Source organism: Bos indicus, chromosome 5 (genome assembly GCF_029378745.1).
Source record: "Bos indicus isolate NIAB-ARS_2022 breed Sahiwal x Tharparkar chromosome 5, NIAB-ARS_B.indTharparkar_mat_pri_1.0, whole genome shotgun sequence".
NCBI classification, from domain to species: Eukaryota; Metazoa; Chordata; class Mammalia; order Artiodactyla; family Bovidae; genus Bos; species Bos indicus.
Genome location: NC_091764.1, coordinates 9,985,045 through 10,000,000, shown reverse-complemented (window position 1 = coordinate 10,000,000; position 14,956 = coordinate 9,985,045). Strand labels below are relative to the sequence as shown.

Here is a 14,956-nt window from a genome sequence, read left to right as displayed (position 1 = left end):
CACTGGGAACAGAATCTGCTAATGCTAGAATCTGTTCATTAGTGGTTAAACGTGACTTACGGTGGAAGAAATTTACACGCGAGAGCTGCAGGGTCACCGCAGGTTTTAAAACAGGGAGTGGCACAAGGCTCGTATTTCCATTCACACATCCTCCTGTAGGGCACTGCTGCCTGGATTTCTGGGGAAAAAATGAAGTTCAGATTGTGTATATTTTTAATGGGCAGCTTGGAATGCAGTGATTTCTAATAGTAAACCCTTTAGGGTTTGAAACTTTTTTGATTGAAAAGACAGGGCGGCAGAGGTTGGGGGCAGGGGAGGAAACAGTGTAACTGCTTGGTGATGAAGGCATTTCATGCTCAGGTTGAACATCAGAATCTTAGTTCTTCTTCCAAATATTTAAAAAAGCAAGAGGTAGGAGGAGACTAAGGACAATTCTAAATCACCTTCCTTTATTTATGTTTTGCTGGTGTTCAGTGATCTACGTATCATAATAGCACACACTTGTTTAGAATTTAAGTTTTTGTAAAATAGCTTTTTGTCCATTATTCTATTTTATCCTTGCAACAACCCTGTTGAGTGAATATTATCTCCATTTTATAAATGAGGGAATTGAGGCTAACAGGAGCCAAGTGACATGCCAAATTCAATTAGGAAAATGGCAAGACCAAAGACATATTGCCTGACATGAAGCTTAAGGAGAACACTCCATCTTTGTTCTTCTCATAGAATTTAACTCATTGCACATGGTAAGTATTATCTGATGACATAAATGAATGAACTGATTTGAATAATGCATGCTCGTAGTTACAAAAACTTCCCTTAATGGAAGCTTTTTCTCCTACAAACTCAGCTAATACTTTCCCCTTCCCCTGTCACAGAGCAGTCCTTCTGCAGCAGTCCAAGATTATCTCTGAAGAAGAGAGCTCCGTAAGGCAGAAAGTTCAGGAAACAGGTTATGTTACTTGGACTTAAGATATGGAATTTAATTCCAAGGTATGAGAAGGAAAATGAGGCTTTCTGGAAGGCACTTAAGCATCTCAATATTAAAATAATAGTTAAGCTTGGGTTACTAGAATCAGGGGTCATAAAAGAGGATTGGTTCCAAGACTAGAATAAACCCAGAGTGTCTCCTAAGTTCGGGAAGCCCACAAAGATGAGTTTCTGAGATGCGGATGATGCCATTGACTGCAGTTGTCCAAAGCTCAGGTAAGGCCACTGGGTCTGGGTATGATGGAGTGGATTTGTGTAATGGAGGGGAAATACAGGCTCTCAAAATTCAACTTTTAATTAAACTCAAGTAAAACTATTACACTTACTCTACAGAATATTGTATACACATGTCAGTGACTCTCATGAGACCAGGAACCCCATTCAATAGGCAAAAATTTGAAGCTCAGTTTGAACTTTCTTGAAACTTTCTTGAAAAAATTTGAAGCTCAATTTGAATTTGGACTTCCCTGGTGGCTCAGATGGTAAAGCGTCTGTCTACAATGCAGGAGACCTGTGTTCAGTCCCTGGGTCAGGAAGATTCCTTGGAGTAGGAAATGGCAACCCACTCCAGTACTCTGGCTAGAAAATCCCATGGACGGAGGAGCCTGGTGCGGGGTCGCAAAGAGTCGGACACAACTGAGTGACTCACTTTGAATTTTCTAACATCCAAACAGATTTATAGAAATTTAACCACAACAAAAAAAGCAAATGATTAGCTTTCTTAGAAATGACTTAGAAAAGTTGGTTAGAATGAAAAAATTTGGGAGACCCAAGGCAAATATTGAGCTCTTAGGTTTTGAAAATAAAGCATGACTTTTAAACACTGGGTGAGGCAGTGAGGATTCCTCTCTGAAATTTAGAAAATTCAATAGCTATAGAACTGCAAGGATCTCTAGAAATAAGACGGGGATTCTGCTGAACCAGAAAAATCTAGAGGTCAGTACAATTGGACTCCAAAGTATTCAAAGAACACATTCAAAGCATTCAAAGTATTCGAAGTATTCAAAGAGAGAAACACATCGTCTTCGTCATAAAGAATCAGACTAAGTGAGAAGTAGCCGTCTATGAAAGAAAAAGTAGATACAAAACTCTACAAGAAGAAGAAATGGGTAAGCTCTATTTCCAAAGCTCAGACAGCACTGAAAGTAAAAATTGAGGCAATCCTAAAAAATAATGTCATTTAAGGCTATTCTAAACAATTTACTACATTAATTTATGTAGCAAAATAACCCTATAAAGTAGGTATTATTTCTTCCATGAGACAGATGTGTAAACTTAAGGATAAGGAGGTTAAGAAACTCACTAAGGTCATACAACTAATTATACACATTAAAATAATTTTTAAGTTAAAAATCTAATATATTTTTTGTCACTCCTTAAATTATCTACTTAATATATGGACATCTCAGGACACATACCTTCCACACTGAAGCTACTTAAGCGTTTAAATTCTTCAGAATCATCATATTTTGATGCTTTGGCACTAGAATCTGTCAATATAATGAAAAAGCCTTTCTTGCTGTATAACTCAAAAGCGCTGTACCCAGGAATCCAGAGGTCCTGATGGTGAAAAAACGTAGCTCTCCGATGAAAGGCTGAATTCGCTTCCCACAGTTTCAAACTAAGAGTGTCGTCATCGTGGACACAGAGAAAGTAGTTGGGCCTTTCGGCAGATTCCAAGGAAACAAGTGCCAATGCTGGAAAACAGAGCAGTCTGTTAGACAACTCCCTGGGTTCTCTGGAGAAGGCGGATCATCAGCACTGGCGTTGTAAAATTCATGTATAAGGCCGACAAAAACAGAAATGTACAACTGTCATGAATAGTTAATGCCATTCTCAAAGATTTTAGGAATGAATTACAGATCTCTAAAGGAAAAAATTATATTTTCATGCAATGCATAAGAGTGACAGCTCTAAAAATATCAGGCTTTCACAAGTTCTATGTTTTAAAATAATTGATCATGTTCACGGAGGAAGAAAAAAAAATAAATGTCAACCTAGGACCCCAGAATGTACAACTCTATACAAATAGTTGAATAATTAATTGGACATACATTTGCACTTGCAAGCTTTAGCATTTTCAAATGTACAAAATCTATAAATGGCTAAATTGGATGATAGAAAAGAAAAAGAAATAGAGAAACAGATCAATTTAGACATGTCACTGCATTTCAATATCACTGAATTCTTAATGAGCAAATGTTCTTTCAAGTGATTCTACTGCATTAAGAAATGACTGTTTGCTCAACCTTATTGTCTTATTTCCCTAGAGATGATCAAAAAGCTAATGAACAACTACAAAGCATTTGAGCAGTGTCATGCTTTTTTGTTATGTGCTTTAAAAGTTTCCCCTGTATTTGTAAAACCCATGGCATAAGTCTCTTAATTGAGCTCTTAGATTTAATTTCTTAGGCATTAATTTCTTTAGGTCTTACTTAATTTGACCTAAGGATTTTTCTATTAAAAACATCAATTATTTTAAGTTATACAATAAAGAGCTCTCTCAAGTCCAATAAATGATTCAAAAAGCATTCACTGTGTCCTACAATATACAAACCCTTCCATTGAGCACTGGAATATGAAAAGAAGAATTTAAAAATTATAAAAGAAAAAACATATAACGCATAAATGAAAACTTAGACTGTGATAGGTGTTTTCATAGAATCAAAGAACTAAAGGAGCTCTTTTTACAAGAATAGAGCAATTTATTTTAACTGGGAAATCAGGAGAGTTCTCTACATTAGTATAAGTTATGTCAGATTCATTCATTCAATAAATATTTCCTTTGTTTATAGAACACACCATGCATGGTTCTAAGCAGGGTTAGAATAGTAACAATGTACCCTGAACATCACACATCAGAAAGAGACACAAATCATCAGTTAGAATAGATGCCAAGTGGATACAACCAGTATAAATCTGCAGGGGCAAGCCAGTAAATGTGGACCCAGGTACCAAGAGAGACAAGGCCACATACGGATAACAGTCTGTCTCAATGACTGTCTAGACTTTGATTTATGCTCTTAATTTAACTTCCTTGATATTAAATTATGACTTTTTTCTTTAATCTGGTATTAAAATCTTTCACATGTTAATTATCAGCAGACTATTTTAAAAATAGTCAAAAGTTTCAAATTAAATTCTGTGACCAATAGAATGAAAATTGAAGCTGTGCTTTACCAAGGACCATAAACCCGAACAAACAATTGCAATTCTAATTGCATCTATATATATGCCAATAGATAAGCAAAGAAATGATTTTATACACAAAAGAGAGAGCTGGTTCGTGTGCCAGTGTCTTATTTTATTTCAAATCATTTAGAGCACCTAGAAAGATGTCATAAACATATTAAATTCCCCAATTAATATTTACTGCATGAATAAATGAAAAGAGTCAATGGTAAACTACATCCTTATTTTCAGTTGCAACTTCTACTTACATGATGCCTTCTCTTTGAAAAGGCCTGGAGTGATCATAAAATTAAAAAATAAACTGCCACGAATACTACTTCTTGGCAGAGAGAAAATGCTTCCACTGGTTATATTGGCTCCCAGAATAAGGCCAGTCTGCCCGTAACTTGCCAGCATATATGGTCCTTCTCCAAGCCCTAGTCAAATGCAAATGAGAGAATCATAAATTTGCATAGGATTTTTACATTTCAAGCTATCATTTCAATGGAATAAATTTTAATAACAAAAGTACTCCAAAATCATTGAGCATTTAAACATTTATCATTAACAAAATAACTGAACTCTTTTCAAAAAGACCATATCGGGGCTTCCCTGGTTGCTCAGTGGTAAAGAATCTGTCTGCCAAAGCAGAAGACTCCAGTTCAATCCCTAGTCGGGGAAGCTCCCACGTGACCCAGAGCGACTAAGTCCATGTGCCACAACTATCGAACCTGTGCTCTGGAGCCCTGGCGCCACAATTACTGAGTTCACACAGCACAACTGCTGAAGCCCGTGACCCCTGGAGCCTGTGCCACCACAACAAGAAGCCCACATATTGCCACTCGAGACTCACTCTCACTCTCCACCAGAGAATAGCCAGCACAGCAACCAAGACCCAGTAGAGCCAAAAATAAATGAGTAAATAAAATTATTAAAAAGGATACATTATATTGATCTGGAATATATACATATGTATTTAGAATGTGTAATTTATTTCTTTTGATGTGGACCATTTTTTAAAGTTTTTTATTGAATTCATTATAATATTGCTTCTGTTTTTATGTTTTGGTTTTTTGGCCATGAGGCATGTGGGATCTTAGCTTCCTGACCAGGGATTGAACCCACACCCCCTTCATTGAAAGGCAAAGTCTTAACCACTAGACTACCAGGGAAGTCCCTAGAATATGTAATTTAGAATATGTATGTACATGAATGTGTGTGTATATGTATACATACACGAATACTCAGCAGTGATGAATAAAAGGTTGACAAGATTTCTAGACCTCACATTTTCTCACCTCTGTGAAGATACTTGTCTAGGTAAACTTTCACTTTGATATTTTAATATTCTACTGTCCATAAACTTAAGTTTAGTTCTATCAATGGAAGGTATTTTGTTAGTCTTCTAAACATCATTTCTCCTTAGTAGGTTCATTGCATTAAAACAGAATTCACAGATATGATATATAATATTTTACTGTTTTGGGAATTATTGAATGTCATCAGTGAGGTATGTCTATAGAGAAGAAAAATAAGATGACGCTGAATAGAGAAGTCAAGTGTCATTTTACTTATGTTATCATTTCTATGCACTTATATCACTTCATATAAAGTGGAAAATACTGTAGTAAAAAATAAACTAGTTAGTATAGAACTAAACCTGAAACTCAAAGTAATATTTCTAAGAACTTCATCTTAGAAAGAAAAGTATATAATTTATTTTAAAAGCTCACTGATATTCAAAATAAACTTATGCATTGTTTCATGACAATAAGGTCAGTTTACCTTCAACCCAATCTTTATGACATTTAACATTTTAAAATAAGTGAGGTACTATAAAATTTTGATGTTTCTGCTGAATTATCAAAATTACATAATTATTAGCTGTGTACTTTCTACAGTTATATTTAGATATTTTTGTTGTAGGTTATATAAAATTCTAATATAGGTGTGGTAGGTGATTTCATAAAAGATCAATCTGGTTGCCCTCAGTGAATTTCATTTTTCCTCTTTTCTCTAGTTTTTATCTCAAGGACAGTTTTCCTTTCCCAGCCTATTCTTAAGATGGAGGGGAAAAAAAAAGAAATCAACCACCTGTGTTTTTCCCCTTTCAGGACCAAGACCAGGCATAAGAGAAGGGGAGAAGATAATTGAATTAGAGGGTTTAAAAGTCTTCCAAACAGGAAGGCGAGCAAGACCCAAAATTTCCATCACAAGGGCCAGGAGAAGGGGTTCTAGAACAAGTCATTCTCAAGCATCGTCCCATCCACTGACTCATCAACGAGACACTTCTAAGCCATGACGGAAGAGCTTTAGTAGGGACCCAGACACAGTTGGGCTTAGATGGTCAAAAATCCACCTACAGTGTGGGAGACCTGCGTTCAATCCCTGGGTTGCAAAGATCCCTTGGAGAAAGAAACAGCTACCCACTTCAGTATTCTTGCCTGGAGAACTCAATGGACAGAGGAGCCTGACAGGCTACAGGCCATGGGGTCGCAACAGTCAGACACTACTGAGCGACTTTCACTTTCAGACACCTTGAGGACACATGGAGATTTGAAAACCTTTGCTCCCACACCAAGATGGAACTGATCAGATGCAGTGAAGACTTTATGAGCGGTTACAAATGTATACCCTGCACAGTTTCTCTGGGAGTTAATACCTATAACATCCAAAGAGAACTGCATCATCATCTCCACCAACTACAAGTTCATTTTCTAGGAAAGACAGAAGTAACCTAGACTTTTAAGAAGAAAATATACATAAACGTATAAATACATAGATTTGTGTTATGTAAATAATGTACAAATGGATACATAGATGTATAAATTATGAAATACAATTCAAAATGAAGAAGACATATACAAATACAGCTTGTGAGCTCCAAGCACCCTCAGGCACAGATGTCCAAGAGGAGAATAGGAGAAAGGAGACAGACCACTAAACAAAATATTCTCTCCCCTACAAGACAAGTGCCTTCCTACAGCAATGTGAAGAGACAATTGTCATCTGAGAAATCCATTTGTATAAAAATTGAAAGCTTTTGAATCGACTCCCAGTTGATGGATATCTTGCATGTGAATTATTTTCCAGCATTTTCACTAGCAATTGAGGGCAAAAGTCATTGACTTTATCATTAATCTTCTGTAGGGCGAATTATAATTTCTTATACTAAAAGCAATCATTTCCTGTATTGATTATTTACACAGTATTAAGTATTTTCGAACCCCTTCCAGTGTTCTTGCCTGGAGAATCCCAGGGATGGGGGAGCTTGGTGGGCTGCCGTCTATGGGACTGCAGAGTCAGACACGACTGAAGCGACTTAGCAGCAGCTGCAACAAGTATATCCGATCCAACAAAATCACTCTGAACTTAAAAACTTATGTAACAATTTTTAGCAAAATATTGAAGTCTTCTACTCCTTATAGCAACAGAACCTTTATATTTTTAGCAAATTCCATAAAAATGAACATGAAAATATTATAGAAAGTCATTGTATGAGGGGTTATAAACTCATCTCAGCAGCAACCTCTGAAGTTTCCTACTTTTAAAAACATTTCCTCCTACAGAATCACAGTCTTTTATCTCTGCATTTGCTTTGAATAATTTAAGTATTTTAATAACATAGTATCCTTGACTAGCCTTGACTAGACAGATCTTTGTTGGCAAAGTAATATCTCTGTTTTTGAATATGCTATCTAGGTTGGTCATAACTTTTCTTCCAAGGAGTAAGCATCTTTTAATTTCATGGCTGCAGTCACCATCTGCAGTGATTTTGGAGCCCAAAAAAGTAAAGTCTGACATTGTTTCCACTGTTTCCCCATCTATTTCCCATGAAGTGATGGGACCGGATGCCATGATCTTCGTTTTCTGAATGTTGAGCTTTAAGCCAACTTTTTCACTCTCTACTTTCACTTTCATCAAGAGGCTTTTTAGTTCCTCTTCACTTTCTGCCATAAAGGTAGTGTCATCTGCATATCTGAGGTTATTGATATTTCTCCCTCCAATCTTGATTCCAGCTTGTGCTTCTTCCAGCCCAGCATTTCTCATGATGTACTCTGCATATAAGTTAAATAAGCAGGGAGACAATACACAGCCTTGACGTACTCCTTTTCCTATTTGGAACCAGTCTGTTAATTCATGTCCAGTTCTAACTGTTGCTTCCTGATCTGCATATAGGTTTCTCAAGAGGCAGGTCAGGTGGTCTGGTATTCCCATCTCTTTCAGAATTTTCCACAGTTTATTATGATCCACACAGTCAAAGGCTTTGGCATAGTCAATAAAGCAGAAATAGATGTTTTTCTGGAACTCTCTTGCTTTTTCCATGATCCAGAGGATGTTGGCAATTTGATCACTGGTTCCTCTGCCTTTTCTAAAACCAGCTTGAACATCTGGAAGTTCACGGTTCACGTATTGCTGAAGCCTGGCTTGGAGAATTTTGAGCATTACTTTACTAGCATGTGAGATGAGTGCAATTGTGCAGTAGTTTGAGCATTCTTTGGCATTGCCTTTCTTTGGGATTGGAATGAAAACTGACCTTTTCCAGTCCTGTGGCCACTGCTGAGTTTTCCAAATTTGCTGGTATATTGAGTGCAGCACTTTCACACAAGTATTTTTATACTTGACAGATTTCTCCTTGGCTCAGTAAATCACCAAAAACACTTTGGATTGGTGGTTCGGGTTTTTTCTGTAATGGGTCAGCTCTCCTATAACTGTAAATCTAACCTGTTCATCATGGGTTTTTGCCCAGTTACTAATAAAATGTACACCTCCCTGGATCATCTTTTTTTGTCTGAATTAGGTTTCAGTGGCTAGGCCTTCCTCATCAAATAGGTTTGACAAAAAGCAGCATCGGTTCTGCTAATGTCTGGCATTTTCAAAGAGGATATAATGCTCAGTCTCCTATATCTATGTCTTGGTTTTAGGCAGCACCTCCTCTTAGACTCATTGACTCATTGGGAAAGACCCTGATGCTGGGAAAGATTGAAGGCAGGAGGAGAAGGGGACGACAGAGGATGAGATGGCTGGATGGCATCACCGACTCGATGGACATGGGTTTGAGTAGACTCCGGGTGTTGGTGATGGACAGGGAAGCCTGGTGTGCTGCAGTCCACAGGGTCGCAGAGAGTCAGACACAGCTGAGAGACTGAACTGAAATGACTCCTCTTAGACTTCCAGTTGCAAATTTGAATGTTTGGGGGACTGGGATACTTTCATTATTACTAAATCAGTAAGTTCTCATTCTAATAATATATAAGTAATTATTTTCTGTAAAATGATGGCTAAACAAATTTCTATATTATTATTTCTTTCTTTAGTTTCCACAGCATAATAGAGGTCAAACAATGTCCATTTTTATTCATAATGCTAAAAGGTATGTATATCCTTCATCCTTTTTACCAAAAAAATTAGCTAACTTTACTCATTCATTCATCCCTTCATGTCATTCTAGGACTACTAAGAGCTTCCTAGGTGCTGAGAACTTAGTTACAACACTATTATTTTTCAAGGGAATAAATTTTAACACAAATACTTAGAAATTTAGATACATTTTAGAAGGCAATGGCTTTCACTGAGTCATACAGTTGACACAAACAACATGATTTGAACTGTGCAAGTCCACTTCTAAGCAGATTTGTTTCAATAGGAAGCATATAGCACTGTGGGGCTCCCTGGTGGCTCAGTGTAAGAATCTGCCTGCCAATGTAGGAGACGTGGATTTGATTCCTGGGTTGGAAAGATCCTCCAGAGAAGGAAATGTCAACCCACACCAGCATTCTTGCCTCCAAAATTCCATGAACAGAGGAGCCTGGCGGGCTACAGTCTATGGGGTCACAAAAGAGTTATACACAGTTTAAGCAACTGAACAACACAATCCATGGTCGGTTGAATCTGAGAGTGTAGAACTGTAAATACGAAGGTGACCAATTGCGGAGGGTTAGTGCCCTCAACCCCTGCCTTGTTCAAGGATTAACTGTATGACAAATTATGAACTACTTATACTCTGTTCCCAGAAAAGTTGTTCAAAAACTGTGAATCCAAAGATACATTAATTAAATAGTATCCTGATATTCTCACATACCTTCATTGTAGTATTCACAATCAAGTGCTAAAAAGATAAAAGAAGAAATGTTAAACTAAATAAGAATCTGAGCACTTATCTTGAATATGTGGAAAATATGATTTACCAATAACCAGGTGAAAGAACTCAGAATGACATCATTATTTGGGAATTTTCTCTAAGCTAAGAGGATTCTTTAAGAGTACTATTAATAATTTATAAAATTTCCTAAGATTATTTTATAGGTAGGCAAATATATTAGCCAGTCTATAGTTCGCTAAAAGGGTTAAAATCATAAGCTGTTTATCGGATGATGTACTATCTATAGGAGTAAATGAAAAGTTTAAAAGGTCAAATCTGAATACAAATACAAAATGATGTTTTTAAAACAATGTTTCTTATTACCAGAACAGTGGAATTTCATAGCCATAAGAGAGTTATAAACAATTTCTCCAAGGATGGTATATAATTTATAGTTCAAATGTTACAGTGATAAGTCAAACACAGAACAGAAAAACTTACTTCAAAGTTTCTTTTATAAGTCCTTTAGCTATACTACAATTTATATACCTCATCAAAAGAATATAAAATTTACTCATCTTAAATTTGATTTCCATGAGTTCCATGGTATCATTTCTAAGATAAGACAACATGAATCTCCTTATAAGCTTCCCACCTAATGATGTTCTAACTAGGGTACTCACAACAAAGAGTAGGTGATCTCCAGTGAACAGAAACCCCTTCCTGACAGCACTTGTATGCATATGCTGCTATGCTTGTGCATAAGCATTCACAATCCCCACCAAGATTACAGTTACATGTGTCTTCATGACAATTTTTAGCAAAAGAAGTGACATCAATCTGAAATGAAGTAAAAGATAAATTAATTTCAAAATGTACTAACTACAGTTGATTAAAATTCAGCCTTCTAAAAGAAAACTAACTGGTAGATTTTCAAAATTTGCTATAATCAGCTTAACACTGCCACCTAGAGAGTTCTAAATATCTCAAACCTCTATTTGCCCAAATGAAAAGAATTTATTAGGCAAATGTAAGATCAAAGAACTAGCAAAACAGGGAATAGGACTGACAAATACAATTTCAATATCTTCAATACAACAGATTCATATTTTGTTTCATTATTGGCATATTTGCATGGCATTAAAAGAATGTTCTGCTTCCAAACGTACTTTGTTTTTAATAACATCTTAAGCTACTTTTAAAAACTTCTATTGGGATCTAAAATTGTTATGTTGGAAAGACATTTAGAAAGTTAATGTCTAAATAAATTACATTCCATCTTGGGATGTGCTTCTAAAACTATTTTAAATGTGCCACTAATAATCATTTTAAACTATACTTTGGGTTAAGGAGAAGAATGCCATTCGGTGTTGTTCTCCAAAGAAAACTAAGGATTTATAGTTTTGATAATGGACATAAAAATGTTTCGTAAGCTGAAAAAGACCATTAACAAATATTATGTACAAATGTACTCTGTTAATAAGATGACATGAGGAAGAATGTAAATTACCTAATGTGCCAGTTCTACAGAAAAACAAATGACCAAATCGGTCTTCCTAATAAGGGTTAGGTAGTATACCTAAAAAACCAATGGGCAGCTAAATTATTTGTCCAGTTAATCTCAGTATTATAGACACTGCAGTAGTTGTTTAAGTTGGAAAGTTTAATAAAGTATTCACTCACCACATTGCGACAAGAAGCAAAAGCATCGCTGTACAGAATGGAGCATTCTTTCTTGGCATAAGGAAATTTGTTCTGATGTGCCTCGCAGGGTTTAAATGATTCAACCGGGGTTTTGCACTGTGGAAAAAGTTAAGGGAGAAAAGAAAGTTTCCAACGAGGAAATTTCTGAAGCTGAAACCAGAGTAACCTAATCTGACTTCAACCACTACAATCATATCTAATATATTCTCATTCTTTTAGACAGACTTTACCGAAAGCACCTGTGCTCAGCTGGCTCATGTTAATAGCATATGTTATTTTTGAAAGTAACTAAATTTACTGTTAAAGCCATGACAATATTAGAGAGTGAAGTTAAATAATTTTTAAACTCTCCACTGTAGTGTTACATGACTAAAAATTTTCCATAAGCAAATTATTCTTTTTCCTTTAATTTTCACGGCTTTCATTTCTATCACAAGCCATCCTCTGAGGAGTCACATATATTCAAGCAGCTACAGCTTGCCTCCCGGATACTCAGCAATTTGGTCTCTGCCTCTCCTAATCCACCTCCCTCAAACCGGCCTGGAAAAGGTGATCATTGTCTCCTCATTACTAAATATAAAGGCAACGTCTCCGTCTTCGTCTCACCTGATCTCTCCCTGTCTCTGACTCTGTTTAGTACTTTATCCTTCTTACATGGCTCACGTGTTTCTGGTGGCAACATTTTCCGGTGGGTTTCCTCCTGATTCATTCGCTGCTATTCCCCATCCTCATTCCACTTCCCTTCTCTGCAAGGCTTGACCTTCAAGTCTTTATTTTTTTCATTCTATACACTTCTCAAGCCTTCAGCAGACTCTGTGACCCCATGAACTATACAGTCCATGGAATTCTCCAAGCCAGAATACTGGAGTGGGTAGCCTTTCCCTTCTCCAGGGATTCTTCCAAACCCAGGGATCGAAGCCAGGTTTCCTGCATTGTGCGTGGATTCTTTACCAGCTGAGCCACAAGGGAAGCTTCCTGTATATAATAGTAACTGCTGAATCCCAGATCTCTTTTCTGAAATCTCCAAACTTGGACATTTCCATATTCCCATCCCAGGTCTCTTTTCTGAAGTCTCATTTCCACATAAAATCTCTGTCACTTCTCTCTCAACATATCCTAACCTGTATTTTTCTCTACACCACTGTCTTGTCCCCACTGCCCCCTACCACCAACTTTCCTCTTTGCCCTGTCTTGTAGAAGAGCACCAGTGTCTAACCAGTAATCCAGAAAGACAGGAGACTTCCTTGAATTCTCCAAATCAATCCTTCATTTGGCAACCCTTTCAACAGAGTCTGATGTTTAAGGTCTCTCAGATTTGAACAGTTTTCTAAATCTTCAAAATGTAACATTTCTGAGTTGGATTACAACCGCCTAGTTAACAGCCTTCGTGTCTAGATCCTAGCACACGAATATCGCAGCCCTGTAATTTGCATTCCAGCCATTCCCTACTTCAGACCATCTACCACAGCCATAATGAATTACATAAAATTCCTGTAAGGTACCATACTCAGATCATGAACTCCTTATTGCCAAATTCAGACTTAAATTGAAGAAAGTAGGGAAAATCACTAGACCATTCAGGTATGACCTAAATCAAACCCCTTACAATTATACACTTGAAGTGACAAATAGATTCAGGGGATTAGACCTGATAGACAGAGTGCCTGAAAAACTATGGACAGAGGTTTGTGGAGGCAGTGATCAAAACCATCCCCAAGAAAAAGAAATTCAAAGGGGAAAATGTTTGTCTGAGAAAGCCTTACAGCGAGCAGATGAGACAAGAGAAGCTAAAGGCAAAGGAGAAAAGGAAAGACATACCCATCTGACTGCAGAGTTCCAAAGAATAGCAAGGAGACATAAGAAAGCCTTCCTAAGTGATCCATGCAAAGAAATAGAGGAAAACAACAGAATGGGAAAGATCTAGAGATCTCTTCAAGAAAATTAGAAATACCAAGGACTCATTTCATGCAAAGTTGGGCACAATAAAGAACAGAAACAGTATGAACCTAACAGAAGCAGAAGGTATTAAGAAGAGATGGCAAGAATACACAGAAGAACTGTATAAAAACAATCTTCATGACCCAGATAACCACAATGATGTGACCACTCACCTAGAGCCAGACATCCTGGAATGTGAAGTCAAGTGGGACTTAGGAAGTATCACTACAAACAAAGCTAGTGGAGGTGATGGAATTCCAGCTGAGCTATTTAAAATCCTAAAAGATGATTCTGTGAAAGTGCTGCACTCAATATGCCAGCAAATTTGGAAAACTCAGCAGCAGCCACAGGACTGGAAAAGGTCAGTTTTCATTCCAGTCCCAAATAAGGGCAATGCCAAAGAATGTTCAAACTACCACACAGTTTTACTCATATATATGCTAGCAAGTAATGCTCAAAATTCTCAAGTTAGGCTTCAACAGTACATGAACCAAGAGCCTTCCAGGTGTTCAAACTGGATTTAGAAAAGGCAGAGGAATGAGAGATCAAATTGACAACATCCGTTGGATCATAGAAAAAGCAAGAGAGTTCCAGAAAAACATCTACTTCTGCTTCATTGACTACCCTAAAGCCTTTGACTGTGTGGATCACAACAAACTGGAAAACTCTTAAAGAGAAGGGGATACCAGACCACCTTACCTGCCTCCTGTGAAATCAGTATGCAGAACAAGAAGAAACAGAACCAGACATGGAACAACGGACTGGTCCAAAACTGGGAAAGGAGTATGTCAAGACTGTATGTTGTTACCCTGTTTATTTAACTTCTATGCAGAGTCCAGCATACGAAATGCCAGGCTGGATGACTCACAAGCTGGAATCAAGACTATGGGGAGAAATATCAATAACCTCAGATATGCTGATGATACCATCCTTATGGAAGAAAGCAAAGAGGACCTAAACAGCCTTTTGATGAAGGTGAAAGAGGAGCATGAAAAAGCTGGCTTAAAACTCAACATTCAAAAAACAAAGATCATGGCATCCGGTCCCATCATTTCATGGCATATAGATGGG

General features: G+C 37.1%; 1 protein-coding gene across 1 annotated transcript in view; it reads right to left on the bottom strand.

Moving 5' to 3' along the window:
* Window positions 1-14,956, bottom strand: part of OTOGL (otogelin like) — a 175,505-nt gene that overhangs the window by 59,470 nt on the left and 101,079 nt on the right. Inside the window, exons 29-34 of the mRNA XM_070788849.1 lie at window positions 11,927-12,043; window positions 10,927-11,083; window positions 10,244-10,270; window positions 4,431-4,598; window positions 2,409-2,687; window positions 61-178 (exon numbers count right to left, since the gene is read on the bottom strand). Coding sequence (XP_070644950.1) covers window positions 61-178; window positions 2,409-2,687; window positions 4,431-4,598; window positions 10,244-10,270; window positions 10,927-11,083; window positions 11,927-12,043 — 866 coding nt within the window. The remainder of the gene's footprint in view (window positions 1-60; window positions 179-2,408; window positions 2,688-4,430; window positions 4,599-10,243; window positions 10,271-10,926; window positions 11,084-11,926; window positions 12,044-14,956) is intronic.